Genomic DNA, 16,410 nt, shown 5'->3' with positions numbered 1-16,410 from the left:
AAAGTCCAAACTGAAAATTTAGACATTTTCAAAATGACAATTTTGATTGAACAACCTCCTAATCAAGTTTCTGAAAATTAATCTCTTTTAAAAATAGTTCCATTCATGTATGGAATATATTGTGAAAATTTTAGAAAGACAACTTAACTAAAACTGAAAATATCAAGCTTTAAAGGGATTTTTCTCCTATATTTTGCAAAAGAATGACAGAATTTGCCGTTTATGCGGATTCAGTGAAAATCTTTATATAAAATGTTAATTTTTTGTTATAAACTATTAACTCAAGCTGATAGGAATGGAATTCCAAGATTTTTTGCTGTTTCTAATATTTAGAATTTTTGGTTTTATCAATGCTGATTCTAGGGCCCCAAAATACTGGTTGACCTTTAAGATGATATATCTTTTACCCAGCCTCTAAAGTCATAGATGTATCTGCATTTTCTGAACGGCATTAGGTGTAGAAAGTTTCCTATACCCCATTTTTATAACTATATTCAAGGAGCTAGAGTGAGTTATATGCGATTTTCATTTACTGGCTTCAGACGCAAATATCTTATTTTGAATCTGTCTCAAACCATCAAAAACATGCTCATTTTTAAGTATGACCATCAATGACATGAAATGGGCGTCAGAAGAGTTGCAAGGGGTCGATAGACCTGCTAAGTCAAGTAACTTATGTCATGTGTACTTATTTTTACCCCCTGACTAGTCCGGTTTGCCATAAGTAAGGATGTAAAAGAAAAAAAGACAGGCAAATTAGCGCACGTTCTCCAAGCAGTTTTGATGAGGCCCAAAGCGGTTTGCGTGATGGCACGATTCGGTTTTTTGGCGTGATGTTGCATGTTATTTCAAAAAGTACGGCGCAAGATGAAGAAAAAAGATTTGTATGATGACGTCCAATCTTTTTGTGTGATGATGTGATCGGAAACTCCGCTGGGGGCGTAGGGGGCATTAATCAATAAAAACTCAAACTAGTTTTGCTAACAAAACTAAACATATTATTTTATTCTGCAAACTATTAGTTAAAGATAAGTACATACATAGTGAGCATATATCAAATACTCAATCTAGTACTAGGCTAAAGTTAAGAGGCGTGAAAAGCAAAAGAATTTCATTCTACATTGATAATATGAAACGAAGGTTGCAAAAATAGTAAATAAGGGGTTTCGGGAAAAATTGACTGCTGGGTGTATGCGGACGGTAAGTTTGGTTTGTTTCCATAATTACCTCTGCAAGAGTATCGAATTTTTGCGAAAACCAAAAAGAAAAGTAATTCTAACGGGCTTCTAAATTTCACAAAATTTCTCGCTCTGAATTATGATATTTTCACCAAAATGTTTTCTCATTTAGAGCTGGTTTCTCTAACTCTAGTAGATTCTAGTGACCCACAATTTCTAAAAAATCCATCTTTAACTTTTCAGAACAGCTTTATGAAAGAATCGATGAAGAATAAAGCCAACCAAAATATGAGTACAGTACTCTCTTTTTAATTCGATTTTCAAGGGACCGAAAATCTTCTTCGAGTTGAAGAAAGATTCGAATTACAGAGAGTACTTCTTTTAAGCTAAGCCCCCTCAGGGGCAATATTTTTGAATTTGAATAGTAGAGGTTCGAATTAGAGAGAGATGATTATAAAAGAAAGCTTTAGAAATATTACATACAGATAAAAAATAAAAACATAATAGGTACATTATACGCATAAAACATAACAATCTTAAAATACAATTTTTACGGTATACGATGCATATATTGTTTGATTTTTGAATAACATATTCCAAACATTACTTGTGGATTTTTAGGGTATAAAACGCAAAAGTTTATATCATTTTTTAATTCGTTTTTTTCTCGCATCCTTTTTTCTTATCATCAGGGAAAAGCGCTTTTGCCGGTTCCAATCCAAGTAAGAGGATATGGCGGTCGTACGCATTTGACTTGACAAACATACTGTCGGTACCGTGCAAACGGTCAAGAACGCCAAGAACACCAAAATTATTGATGAACCTAAAAAAAAGAAATTATTACGGACAAGATAAAAAGAAAACTGTCTATTTGCATTGAAGTTCGAGCATGCTGCTTTACTGAACAAGATACAACAAGCGGTTATTATTCATTTGTTATTGACTATTAGAGACAGAAAGTTCGGAATACCTGGTTGTTCATAAAATTTTCTAGCCAAGGCTTAAATCAGCAATTCAACCCAACCCTTCCTATATTATTCATCTCTGACAATGGAAAAGGAAATAGAGCAGGGTAGCTAACATAAAGAAACTCCACGACAGGACCAAATATCATGTCAGTGTTTTTTCCAAGCACCCAAATGCCCCCGTTAGACTTTGTTAAAAATTCAATTTGAAAGTAAAAACGGAGGCATTGCTTGGTGCTTGGAAAAATCCCTACATGTTTAGTAATTGGCTAAAATGACATATCGATGAAGAATACAGTAAGGGACTAGATTTTAAATATACAAAACTTATGTTTGGGCGTTGTTTTTGTTAAAAAAAATTTTTTCTTTTAACTCACTTCAAATGGTGATAATCGTGTGCTTCGGGTGAAGGCAATAACGGTAAATGGTAACCCCCGTGTGAAATTTGTGTTGAAGTGATCGCAATGCAGGTCCACATCACCAGCGACCCCATATGAGAGCCCATGATCAGGGGGCCGAGAGTGACGGGCAAGATGTTGGAAACGATATGTTCTAGCCAGTGATTGTAGATTCCAATGATTGAGATTGGTGCAGTCCATTCGTGGTGAATCTTGTGGATGTGTTTATAAAGGCGTGGGTGGTGTCCAAGGCTACAAAATAAGGTAAGAATGTCCAACTCGTCTTAAATTCAAACCATCATAAATCGAGAGGAGAAAGATGTAGTGCCTAGCCTTACAAGCCTTTAATTTGGGAAATTGATGAAAAGAACTGCCATTTCCATGGGATTTCTTCATAAATTTAGCACTAGTGGGGTAAATGTTAGTAAATGTTAGTTTTTAGAAAGGTAAGAGAATTTAGCGAGATTAAAAAAAATAAAGTTAAAATTTCATCTAACAACAAGCTTTGTTAAAATGATAACAACGAGTTCTTATTTCTTGCATCTGGAGAATGTTATCCATACTTGATACATCTCTTAAACCCAGCGGTTTGCGTGATGGCGTGATTGGAACTTTTTTCTTGCGTGATGGCGTGACTAGAGATTTTTTTTGGCGCGATGACGTGATCAAGATTTTGGCGTGATGCGTGATAGGGCAAATATTTGAGGCGTGATGCGTGATTTGGGCTATTTTTCGCTATTTTTTGCGTGATGACAAATTTTAGCGATTTTCGTGTTGCGTGATGGCGTGATTAGGGATACCGCTGGGGGGGGGCCTCCTTAAACGAAAAACTACTCACCGATGCGAATAATAGAATCCAAATTCTTCAACCCAAATATAAACAAACATTTCAACCAAAAACCATTGGAAAGTTGGTAAATCTTCAGCATCATAAGTCATACCACGTTTTGCGACAAAATAATAGATTGGAAAACTGAAAATCAATCCGACCAATTGATTGAACATGACAACTCGGATTGCTTTTAGCATTTGAGCACGTGTAGGTTTCTTATCTTCTTGGATTTTGTATTTCATGAAGAACTTCGGTTCGAAAACATCCAGAATGAAGAAGAAGATTGAGTTAAGCCAAAACCAAGCGAAAATGATCGCATGTACACCTGTGCAATTAAAATAGGAATATGGAAATGACAATGTTAGCTGTATATTTTTTATAAGCAACCAGCTTGCTAAAACTCGAGCCCTTAAATTTACCAAAAAATTTTCACTATCTCGTAAAGAATTAAGCTTTTTAGATAATCTAATTATGACAGATAATAGCCCTTGACGCAATCAGCATGATGGTACAATATCAAAGCAAAATTTTCATAAAATGAGCTAGAATGATAAGCAAGACCAGATTCTAAAATATGTATATGTTGTGGTGTTGTCTGAATACACTCTTTTTATAAGCACGAGACATTTTGATGCTCGGCTGTATATTTGTATATTTTTATATTTTTATCCCCTGATTGATAATGTCATGTTTTTGTTATTTTCGGGCAAAACAGCAAGGAGATCGATAACGATAACATTATCTTATTATGTGATGTCAAAGTTTTACGTATTGTGAACATGAAACATCCGGTATTGTCGGAAAAATAATGTGTAGTTTTGAAAGTTGTCTAGCTGATATTTTTTCCTATGCTATAATGAATCAACGTTTTCTGAGAGTTAAAAGACAAATTTGAGAATTCATTTTTAACTTCAAAGTGTACACTTTGAAGAACTTCCTGAATAAAACATAACATATGGGAATCAGTCAATTGCCTTCCGCGTTAAAGCTAACGAAAACGGCATTAATTATTACGCCTAGTGAATATACAAGAAAAGGCTTGTTTAATTTTTAATAGTTTATCTCCATAGCAAAGTGTCGAAATGGTGCAATTAGCATTTAAAGACCTTTCTGTTTATTGAACAGTAGGTGGTATAACTTATTGATTATCTTGCAATTAAACTGCTCCTTCATGATACCTCGTTTATAAATTTATAACTTGACCTTTTATGAAGGAAAACAACACTTCCTGATGTTCAATGAATTGTATTAAAAAAAGCATTCTTTCAAAATTCTAGAACGTAAAACTTTTCGAAAACATTTGGATAGTTTTCTATTCTTCTCTTATTTATTATTAAACTTACCAAACGTTGAGAGAAGCAATCGATTTCCTTTGAAAATATCACGATAAAAGTATGTCCAAACATCTTGATAAAATGTTTTTGAGCCTCCCCAAAGTTCTTCAAATTTCCTGTAATGAAAATACAAAAATAGTAAAATTACAAAAATGAAGAATCTTACCTATCAAGAAGAATATTCGCTACTTCTGTACACAAAGTAAAATCTTTTAAAGCTCTCTTAAAAGCTAAAAGACAAATTTAAAGCCTTCTTATGGTATGTGTTTAAAGATCTACGTTCGCTTGGATAATATCATTATGATCATTTCCCCATCCAGGATCAACATTGATAAAATTTTGCAGTACCTGTGCCAAAAGATTCTCTCGTGGAAAATATATAACATAAATTTATGTAGGAGCAAGGGGTCATAAAGGATATCAGCAAAGTCTCACCATTATTGAAAAATATTACAGCTGTAAGTATAGTTAAAAATGTTTTACTGCAAAATATCGTTCAGAAGAATTATTTTGATTAAAATGAAATATACCATGTTAAAGAATTTCTCAAGGATGCAAAAGCCAATAGAAAGGAGCCAATGATGAAAGCTGATTGGATTGCTGACGACAGCAAATTCTTCTTCACCTAGATTGTCAATAAATAGAAAGTTGAGTACAGTAAACATTACAAAATCATTGTATAGCCGAAACTGACAACAAATTGACATGAATACAAAGACATGATTGGCAAGCTTACACAATTACCTTTTTTATTTTATATTTGTGAAAATCAATTTGTAATTAAAAAAAGTTCTCACAGAAAATAACACAGATGCAAAATTAAAGGTGTAACCTGAGATGGTGGTGCACCCTTGGGCTTTGGCTTTGCCCATTCAGGTAGCTCTTTATCAGGAACGCATTGCTTTTCCATTTTATTATCTCACCCTTGCCGCAGGAGGGTCACGTTTAAGTTTTTCTTGTTTCTCAGAATTATCAGTTTTGTCAGTTACCCTAAAAAACAGAATTGAAATTGAACCTAAGTAAGGGTTTAATGAATTACATTCCCCTTTAAACAACTTTTTCATTTGTATATAATAAGTCACTGTGTATATAAACTAAAATTTTTAATATGAGAACTTTAGAAAATGAGAAAGACTTTTTTTGAACAGCCAGGTAAGCACAAAATCTTTAAAGATTGAATGAAAATTAGGAATCTCCCCAAACTCAGCATAAATTCGTGCAAAATAAATATAAAAGGCATTTTTTACCACAAAAACCCCTCTAATATTTTATCTAGAAAAGTTGGAATTTTTTGCAGTATATGTGCATTTATTAGGATCTTCTTATTTTACAATCTCTTAAAAACGGTGTCAGAATCAGATGAGGGATGTCAACAACAGTCTTTTAAATAACTATATTTCACCTGATTTCACCAACAAAATAAAAACAAACAGCAAGAAAAAACCATGTGCAAGTCCAGAAAATTTTTATTAAATAAAATGTTTACAACCTCAAGATGTCAAGTTAAGACTGTTGTAAGAGAGGAACCGTCAACTGCTCTAACTTGGGACGATTGGTGGTAACAAGGGACTGGTTGATATCTGGTCTGTATTTTCACTTACTGTTAAAATCTTTTTAATGACAAATTTGTTTTGATAACTCCACCAAGTTTATCAATCATACCGTGAAAAAGGGTAACTTGCATCAGTGGAGGCTAACATGCATAGCCCTCAAATGAAAGGCCCGGCTGGTCATTAAAATACGAAAATAAATCGAAACAAAAATGGTAGAGTGGAGCTGCGAGCGGAGCTGCGTATGTGTATTTTAATGACCAGCCAGGTCATTCATTTGAGGGCTATGCATGTTAGCCTCCACTGATGCAAGTTACCCTTTCTCACGGTACTTCTTCGTTACGCTTAGAGTGCACAGACACTTGCGGAGTGCACAGACACTCGCGTGTGTTCCACTACGGATTTTTTTCATATTTCGATTTAAAAGCCTACTCGATGCGAAAGAGAAATCGTGTATTTTTTAATACGGCGTTCATTATTAACTCAAATCAAATGACTTTGGAGGTTCCGTGAAATGGTGGCCGAATTGCCGTCCCATGTTTTGTCAGATAGTCCCAAGTTAGAGCAGTTGACGGTAATACCGCAAAGTAGGGTAACTTGCATCAGTGGAGGGAAACTTGCATAGCCATCAAATGCCTGACCAACCAAAAGCAGCAAAATTTCAAAACAAATGAACTACGCAGCTTTGCTCGCAGCTCAACTCTACCATTTTTGTTTTGATTTAACTTTGAATTTTAATGACCAGCCAGGTTATTCATTTGAGAGCTATGCATGTTAGCCTCCACTGATGCAAGTTACCCAAGCTCACGGTACGGAGCAGATAATTTACGACCCAAATGGCTGGAGTAATTTACTATGCAGAACTGAGTCAATAGGTTGTCACATTCACCTAAACGACTATACTAGAAACTAGATTATCCTGGACTGTACAAATAATTTCCACCATTTTTCAGAAAAATGGCTGATTGTTCATTGTTGTTTGTGAATCAATCTGTTCTCACCACTTTGAAAGAAGTTAAATAATAAAAAAATTCATGATGATTGTAATCGTATGACACTAGTCATGCAAACAACCTGACAACAAACAAGACGATAATAAATAAATGTACAACAACATCAAATTCATGCTATTTTTCTAAATTTCAATTTTTTTTAACTGTTAGCTGCCCTGGCTATTGTCTGATTGTGAAAAATGAAGACAATAAACTATAAATTTAAGAAAAGGAAAAGCAGCCCTTTTCATTATTACTTAATGTTTTTGCCCTCTTGCAACTTGCAAGACTTGACTTTCCATTCAAGGTCTTTTTTTTAACCAAAATTCCAAAATGTTGCATGACATGATCAAAGTCCAGTTGAGGAAAAAAAGTTTGTTATGATTCTAAACGCCATACACCAAAACATCGTTTCCCGCCTATTTCAAAGTATAGCTTTTAGAAGTCCCCTAATTTAACAACACCCAACTAGAATCCGGGGGTAAAATGGAGCATACGGTTTTCTAAATAACCACCATAAGGGGCCGTAACTAATAACAAATACTACTTAATTTCAGTTTGACTAAGATTGCATTAATTTTGATCAAAAATGATGGTAATTTATTTTGAAGAACATTTTCAAATTAAGATATTTGTGAAACTGTCAACACCCCCGTCATTGAAAATGGGTAATCCGACCGATTGTTTTTACCAATTTATTATCAAGCAGTATCTTTCTGCTTTTGTCTATCAAGAAATGATGACTTAAAATGAGATAATTAGAAAGAAAGCTAAAAATCAAAGAGATCTATCAGTTTGACATATTTTGAAGACGGGGGTCATTGATAAATTCATCAACAAACATGTTATGCAAAACTCGGGAAAAGAGATCAATTGCAAAAAACTACGTTTTGGGGGCCAAAATCAGGTTATTTCACTCATGGAAAGGATATGAAAAATTGTATTTTTCAGTTTTCGAAACTAAAAACCAAGGAAAATGTCGTGGTTCGTCATTTAGTAGCTACCCCCTAACTCAATTTAAATCCAATCATGGAAAGAAGAGATCAAACTTGTAGAATCAAAATTGATTTAATCTCAAACCATCCCTGTATTGTCCTTTATTTTATACAAAACAATTCGCATTTTTTTCTCTTATTATAACGAACTTGAGCAGCACATCGTCAAGTACTCGCCTCGATTGGTTATCAATTTCTCTCCAGAGAAAAAAATTCTGCAAAAACTTCTACATTTTTCATCGTAAAACTCACATATCAAGATGCAAGCCGTCAAATCGAAATTAGCTTCATTGAAAGCTAAATTGAAGGAATCCGAAGATGCAGCTAATGATGCCGAAGCTGAACTCAACGAGATCAAAGAAAAAACAGAAGAAATGGAAACTTTGGTAAGAAATTTCGTTTCATCTTTTGAAAATTTATTTATTCAAACGAATATTTTTTGAGTCTGCAAATTAAATAGATTTATTTAAATTAACTTCATAGCCGCGCTAGAGGACGTTAGTGATTTAAAAAGCCCTTGCTCGATTCCATTATTATTGACCACTGTCATTTTCACTCTCTCTCTGAATATATAAGATTCAAAATATCAGATCACAACGCTTGTGGGTGGTGTGAATGCACCTTTATGTCCCTTCCCAGTCGAAAATCTGAAATATATCAGTCAGGGGTACGCACAGTGCAAGCCACAGGACAAATCAGAGTGCAGATTTAGAGACAGGGGTGTTTGTTTAGTTGTTTCCTTCAAATGCATAACACACATCTTTTGTCCTTTTGTAAAGAAATTCATCTGAATTGAAGTCATTACTGAAGGCCCTTACAGGAATGCGATGCCTAATAACAAATATGACATATAAGATTTTTTTACTTATTACTCCCAAAGCTATTAATAATGGTAAAATTGTGATATTTATCCTTATCTTTTCTGGTCAGAAGTCAGAATGAGGCAACGAAACGTAATTATTAGAATCTTTTGAGGTAAACCATACCACAGACATGCTATTGCATAAAATAACTAAAACTTTGCTGTTTTGTAAACCCTTTGTAACATTATTACAAAAATCGTTTAGCTTAATATATAGACGAAAAGATTACGAAGACAATATAAATTGCCTTAAAATATAATTTTTCTATGTTGAAGGTATTCAGAAAACAGACTTAATTTTAACGTATGTGTTCTCCTAAGTCTTCTAAACAGCATTTTTCTTTTTTGCATAATTAGCTTTAATTGAAGAGATGAAGCTCTTGTATAAAATATAATTAATGTTGAAGGTATTCACTTGTTCATTGCTAAGAGAAACAGACTTTCTTAACATATGTGTTCTCCTAAGTCTTCTAGCAGCATATTTTTCCTTTTTTGCATAATTAGCTTTAATTGAAGGGATAATGCATTTACTGTCGCTTAAATTTAATTAGCTCTAATGATTTTGGTTTAAAGATGCCAATTATCGATTATAAATGACAATTCTTTGTGTTGTAATACCTTTGCTATTATCATTTTTTCTTTACTAACTTATTTTTCCTAAATATGGTTGGAAATAAGGGGGTCATCCTCAGATTATCAATAATAGGGTTTAACTCACTAACATTTACGATCTCAAATTTTTAGACAATTTTTTATACGGTAGTAAAATATATTATGATACATACAAGAGATTATACAAAACAAAGGAAATATTGACTATGAAAAATCATCATATTTGACAAGCTGAATTAAATCATTATGTCTCCTCATGATGCTAATCCATTTTCTCTCCTCCGCTGGGGTTTGGGACAATAGCCTGATTACTATACTTGACAAAATATTTCAAGTGCGATGGAGAGTGCTAAATACAGTATATGATAGTAAAATCGGTTTAAAATCTTTATAAATGACAGAAATATAATAACCGTGTCCGTCATACTAAGCTATTATGAAAAAAGAGTCAACGATTAAATAAAAGAGTAGTGGAGCCCTATATAACACAAAATGTAAGGAATTTAAAGCTTTTCTACTGTGCTTTAAAAAAATACGAATTAGATTGATTAAGACTAAAAGATAATGTGAAATCTCTCATCTGTATTATGTAAACTAGCAGGTGCCATCACGAGGTAAATCTTTTTGTCACAGTAAATTATTGAGATCATAGATATACCTTGATTAAATTGTCTGCATGTCGAATCCAAAGAGATAATACTAAAACGAAATCATGAACCTTGAAAATTTTACACGCTTTTTTTATAAGAATATACTTTGATATATGATGAAAATGGCCAAAAAATTAAGAGTATGCTAAGAATATCACCATCATGGAATCAGGCAACAAACCCTAAAAATGTCACTTCAAGAACAATTTTTTTAACTTTTGAATTACCAATTATTCCAAAGTAAGGTTTAATACTTTCACAAAAATGCCATTTTTATGCTTCAGATGTTTATTTCTTGTTAAATTTAGTTTGAATTTCGATTCTAACATAAGAATACCGTACGAATATTTTAGGATGATTTTTCCCAAAAAGTTAAGAATCCAGGATGAAATGAAAAGCACCATTCTTATAAAAAAAGCGTGCAATGGAGACTTATTTGGGGTTGAGTCCTATTTCGTATGTTATTGCCCAGGCTTGGTTTTTAACCATGGTCGTACCTATGTGGATATTTTAGTGGCAAACAGTTTATCTTACACCCCTGTCTCACAGCCGCGGTGGAACTTTTACCGAGTTTATGTATCGGAGGATATCGAGGGCGACGGTAAGTGAAATCGATACAAAACAAAGTCGATAGTTGATGTACGGCTCTATATCGCCTTTGCTCACCTAAACAGACGACGGTATTTTGATGTTTTTACCGTCGTCGAGCAAAGTGGACGGTGATTTTGGAGACATGTCAACTTTGCTTTATACCGTCCCCCTCGATTTATCTCGAATACATAAACTCGCTATTTTCCTCAGTGGGGATAAGAGTTCCTATTGAAATCCCAATGGAGATAACAATTCTATTGCTCCAATGTTAATAAATCCAGTGGAAATGATTTTGGAGTGCATTTTTTAAACATTGAATTTTAAGGTCAATTTTCCAGTGGGCTGAAATTCTAGGGTATTTTCCCATCGGGGACGAAATTTTTTCTAGTGGGGCTGGGGTCCCAGCGGATCCGTGACACAGGCGTGTTATCTTGAAAACACAATTCGAAATTTCAACAAGCTCGCCATTTCCAGACTTCTTTAGTTTAATGTCCAGTTTATACGACACTCTTCAATCGTCAGCGCAAGCCAGTATGACTTTTCTCTAAATCCAATTCCTTCGTCTACATACCAAAGAACGATAAATAGAATTTACCTCTAAAAAAACCACCCAAGCACGTAACTCGTTTTAGCGCTCAGACAAGAATAATGACGTTATGGACTTATGATGGATGCTGGTATATATAGGGCCTTGCCAGGTATAACCTTGTTTCACTGAGATCCTTTTTCCTAGTTGATAGTTAAAGGAAAACGAAAAACTGAAAGGCGATTGCCTAAAATGTTAAATTCGATGCAAAACTCATTGAAACTTTCGATCCCATTGGGAAAGTCACTGGTGATTTTGTAATGGATTCCGTGATTTTGTAATGGATTTTTCGGAAGGGAGGGATTCCATCGGTTTAGTGACCTTGGAAAAAAATGAGAGATTGCCCCGTTGGCTGTTTTTAATTTTTTATTTGTCATTTTACAAGAATAAACTGTTAATATCTTTTGCTTTTATTTACCTTTAGGGAGCTGATCTCTCGACCAAGTTAGGTGAAATTGAGGATAAACTCGACGAAGCAGAATCACAATTAAACGAACTCACTGCCAATGTAGCAGAAAACGAAAAAACATCCGACGAAACAGACCAAGCAAAAAAGATTATGGAAAACAGAGGTCGAAATGATGCTAGCAAAATTGAAGAACTCGAACGAGAATTAGAAACATTGAACGAAATGATCAAAGAAAATGAAGGGGAATATGAAGAGGACTTGACATTAGGTTCGTATACAGTTTTCTATTCTCAAAATGCAAAGAAGGAGATTTTGGCAAAAATCTTTTGAAATTTTAACAAATATTTACTAAAGAGTGGGGGGTGTTGAAGACATGATGCAAAATAAAATAATTTTGGGTTAATCAGATTGGGCCTTCTTTGAAATGTGGAAGCATTTGTGCGTCAGTCAGAAGTTTTGGTACAGCATCTTTCACCAGCGCTCATAGATACTTCTGTTTTCTGTTTCCCAATAATGGACTTGCCTTTTCCATAGTTATCATGAAAATTCCTTATCAAATCTTGTCATATTCATTTCGCTACTTCATTTTTATCTAGTAACCGAGCTTGAAGAACAATTAGACGAAGCAGAAGAACGACACGAGTCCGCTGATGCCAAACTGAAAGAACTCGATTCTCAATATATATTGATCGGAAACAGTCATAAAAGTATGGTGACGAACGAAGATGCAGCTGCCGATCGTGTAAGCCAAGCTGATTCAAAAATCTCTGAAATGGTTAGCCAAGTCGACGAAAAAGAAGAATTGGCAACCGCTATGGAAGCACAATGGAAAGAACTTGAAGACGAAATGGATAAACTTGCGATGGAGGAAGAAGAATCAAAATTAACGTTCGAGAAAAAACAAGAAGAACTTCAACTGGCTCTTGCAGAAATTAACGATTTGTAAACATTTGTTTTTTTTAGTCAACTCTAGATAATATCTTTGCATACGCTTCCCCTATTTCCTTGGGTACTCAGCATTGAATTTTCTACAAATTCAAAGATTAGATACCCTAACTCATGGTGTACGCGAAACTTTACTTTTCATTTTTCCTCATTTTTATAAAAATAATTTTGTAAATTTTTTGATACCTTATTTTTCTCTTTTTGTATGTATTTATTGTATGAAAATTTAAGACTCCCGTTTTTTTTGTATTATCATTTTTGACCGCACCTGTAAAATAGCAACTTTTTCGTTTAAACCAGACAAAGAATAGGAAAATTCAAATATTAATATTTCTTTTCTGTCATAATCTTCAACAGACTTAGCGCCACCGGTAGCATCGTCTTGTACGGTTAAAAAATTTTAACACCCTCTTGAATACTTGAAATCATGCGTTGAATTCGGGCTCGTGACAAAACTTTCAGATTTACGGCATGTCGGTGAAGTTAATCGAGCACGCTGGGGAGACAACACAATTCAAAAGAGAACACAATTTGCTGTAAGAAGTGCTAGACCATGTATGAGCAACATCGAGGGACTCAATGTTATCATTATCTACTCCTGACATTAGACAAACATTGCTCTAAGACAACTCATTTTAAAGACTTTTAGACGAAATCTCGAAAATGGAAAGACTAGCCTTATCTTAGACTTTCTCTTAAATATTCATCTTCCTATTTTCAAAGGGTTTAAAACTATGCCACAATAACTGAAGGTACTGTAACTGTTTTTCTCAAATAGTTTATTTTCAATTACTTTCAGAGGTTTACCCTGTACGCAGAAGAATTATGATAATCAAAACTATATAAATTTCTCTAAAAATCATAATAAATCGCTACCCAACTCCTTCTTCAAACACAAAGAAATCCAAACCCATTATCAGTAAATATAGCCATGCATCCAACCTCGTTCCCGTGTATCCCAGGCTTTATTTACGTTACTTATGGACGCCAAAGAATACCCTGGTGTTGGCTGATGTGAGGTCCCCACTGACCTTTATATAACCCTGGACCAAGCAATATCTGCCATCTTTGATTGGAGTTTTTTTAGAATTGGTACCCAAGGAGAAGCCATTGCAATGCTAAAAATTAACGTCTAACGCCGCTACATCATCAAAAGAATTTGAGGGAAAGTAGACCTAGCTCTCTCGATGCATTTACACCGCTATCGAGTAGTGCCGACATTAGGGTACCAATTTTAAAAAAACTCCGATCAAAGATTTTGCTTGGCTGGGATTGAGAAGCTTTGTCCAGGGTTATATAAAGGTCAGTGGAGGTCCCCCTCTCAGAGGGGGAACTTCTCAAAACAATATGTCATAAAAAAATCTGACGTTACAAAGTTACACTGCAATGCAATGGTTTCAAACCCAGGGACAAATGAAATCTGACGTATTGTTTTTAAATTACGTAATCTTTGCCTCGTTGACATCATGATGCATGGCCAACCTCGTTCCCTGTGTATTATCAGCTTTTTTGATGTTTACTGATAGCACTAGATAATACTAGACTGCTGGGAGGCAGCAGAAAAGAGATGAAATTAGAAGTTCGAAGAATATCATCATCCATCATGTCAAGGAGCCAACAGTAGAAGATGCTGTTAAAATGATGAGACTTGGGTAAAAAACATACATCAGTATTTCAAGAATCGAAACTAAAAACTACACCAGCAGACAGGGAAAAATTACCATTCATTGTTACTCTGAAAAATGCGGGTGAGTTTAGGAAAGTCTAAAACTTATTTTGCGTGACGCTGACCACTTCCTACCGTTTTTTACCAAGTCATTTACAGCTTTCCTCTGACGAGAGGATTTCGAAAAGTACTGGGTCAAAAACTGAAAATGACCCTATGTTGACGTTATATAATACGTCGAAAAAACACGTCATATAGACAGTTTGAATAACATCATCATAGAAAAGGAGAAAATGAGAAATTGGATGCAGAACTTGACACCTTCAAAGACACCCCTATATCAGTGGTCAGATCCTCCCCGGTGGATTACACTGTGGAAATAATTGCCAAAACGACCTAATGTTATGCCCCGGTGGGATGATGAATCAACATGGTCAAAATTAATTCAGATTATTTACCCCGATCAAAACTGAGAAATTTATGGTCTTGGGTCAATGATCGTATCAATAAGGTCAACCCAGTCAAGAAAACAAACATTTTAATGAACTCCAGGAAACCAGACTAACTAAAATCCTACCCCGGTGAAAATATCTAGTTAACCCTTCGAGCATCTTCCTATTTTTTACTAGGGGAAGCGCATCTTAAAATCTCAAAAATTGACAAATTTTGAGATTTTAAGATGCTTGACCTTGAAATTTTGACCAGTGGTAGATATGGCTAATTGAAGATTATTTGCAAAATTTTGGTTCGGCTACCTGTTTAGTTAGTACTTTACAGACTAGAATGTAAACCTAGACCAAAATCATGTATTGACTGATTGACTCGTGCAATTTGACTGAAATTCGTTCCTAGATTGATTTATCAAACGAGTAGCATAAAATAGATTCTTTCCCATGGAGTATTTGGGACTTTACAGACCGATCTGTAAAGTACACGTTGACCACCTGCCGAAAGCCAGGAACAACTGGAGCTTTTGAATTGAAATTTTTACCAGTAATAGATATTGACTATCTAAGACAGTGTGCAAATTTCAATTTAGTCACGTGAGTTGTTGGAATTTTATAGACCGGTCCATTTTTACCTAAAACACTCACCTCTCGTCCAATTTTTCTGAAATTTTGGCTGCAAGCTTGTATCATCAATACCTAACACTTGTCAAAATTTCAAATCATGAGCATTTTCCAATCACTAGTCCTAAGGTGAGCTCAATGAGAATGGAAATCTCATGTAGAACAAAAGGGTAAAAGCTCACTTGATTTTGATTTTCAGTATGAATACAAACTGTGAAAGCATGGCCTATCAATCCTTTAGTATTTAGACTTAGAGACCATCAACTATACTATCTTTATCACCTTAAAGAATGTGGAAAATTTACTCAAATAGATAGAGTTTTTGAATCAGGAAGTTAACCGATTTCCCAATCAGGAAGATACGATGTTTCCAGCGATTGAAAAAAGCTGGAAAAGCAGGTTCTCAACAATTTCGCACGGAAAATTAATTATGCATGCGCATCATTAAGTGATAATTATGATTCGTACGTCTTTAAATACAATTCAAAATTCTAAATCATCCTCGCTATTGCATTCACTCAAATCACATTTTAACATAGTCACATGTCAGAGAGATGGCTGATGGAGCTATTAATTACGAACAGTTGAAGGTGGTTGTGAAAGAAATCATTCAAACAGAGTTGAGACCTCAAGTCTTAAACGTAGCAGAAGAAAGAGCGCAACAAGTTGCAGATCAAACCTCTGTAACAAATTCAAATACATTAACAAAATTAAAGGAAAAGCTTGAAAATAAAAGAAAAAGCGACAATGTTACTTTTTCAAAGGCTGGACACCT

At 34.5% G+C, this 16,410-nt stretch overlaps 2 protein-coding genes across 2 annotated transcripts; one reads left to right on the top strand and one right to left on the bottom strand.

Moving 5' to 3' along the window:
• Nucleotides 1–1,643: 1,643 nt before the first annotated feature.
• On the bottom strand, nt 1,644–5,708 carry LOC136803960 (fatty acid hydroxylase domain-containing protein 2-like). The gene is made up of 6 exons (XM_067060686.1): nt 5,540–5,708; nt 5,238–5,332; nt 4,717–4,823; nt 3,380–3,698; nt 2,521–2,793; nt 1,644–2,001 (listed from the first exon to the last, which is right to left on the bottom strand). Exons 1-6 carry the CDS (start codon nt 5,615–5,617, stop codon nt 1,830–1,832), a joined length of 1,044 nt encoding a protein of 347 aa, XP_066916787.1. The 5' UTR covers nt 5,618–5,708; the 3' UTR covers nt 1,644–1,829.
• A 2,677-nt stretch (nt 5,709–8,385) lies between these two features.
• LOC136803958 (tropomyosin-1-like) lies at nt 8,386–13,221 on the top strand. The gene is made up of 3 exons (XM_067060685.1): nt 8,386–8,630; nt 11,970–12,222; nt 12,551–13,221. Exons 1-3 carry the CDS (start codon nt 8,505–8,507, stop codon nt 12,898–12,900), a joined length of 729 nt encoding a protein of 242 aa, XP_066916786.1. The 5' UTR covers nt 8,386–8,504; the 3' UTR covers nt 12,901–13,221.
• Nucleotides 13,222–16,410: the final 3,189 nt, after the last annotated feature.

The sequence above is a fragment of the Clytia hemisphaerica genome, unplaced genomic scaffold (assembly GCF_902728285.1).
Source record: "Clytia hemisphaerica strain Z4C2 unplaced genomic scaffold, Clytia hemisphaerica genome assembly, whole genome shotgun sequence".
In the NCBI taxonomy this organism is placed as follows: Eukaryota; Metazoa; Cnidaria; class Hydrozoa; order Leptothecata; family Clytiidae; genus Clytia; species Clytia hemisphaerica.
Note: the sequence above shows the minus strand (reverse complement) of the source record. Positions and strands in the feature narration are given on the sequence as shown.

Coding starts and splice junctions, on each gene's coding strand:
- LOC136803960 (XM_067060686.1), bottom strand. CDS start 5,617: ATGGAAAAGCAATGCGTTCCTGATAAAGAGCTACCTGAATGGGCAAAG. Junction 3,699..4,716: donor ATTGCTTCTCTCAACGTTTG/GTAAGTTTAATA, acceptor TTAATTGCACAG/GTGTACATGCGATCATTTTC. Junction 2,794..3,379: donor GGATTCTATTATTCGCATCG/GTGAGTAGTTTT, acceptor CTTATTTTGTAG/CCTTGGACACCACCCACGCC.
- LOC136803958 (XM_067060685.1), top strand. CDS start 8,505: ATGCAAGCCGTCAAATCGAAATTAGCTTCATTGAAAGCTAAATTGAAG. Junction 8,631..11,969: donor CAGAAGAAATGGAAACTTTG/GTAAGAAATTTC, acceptor ATTTACCTTTAG/GGAGCTGATCTCTCGACCAA. Junction 12,223..12,550: donor TGAAGAGGACTTGACATTAG/GTTCGTATACAG, acceptor ATTTTTATCTAG/TAACCGAGCTTGAAGAACAA.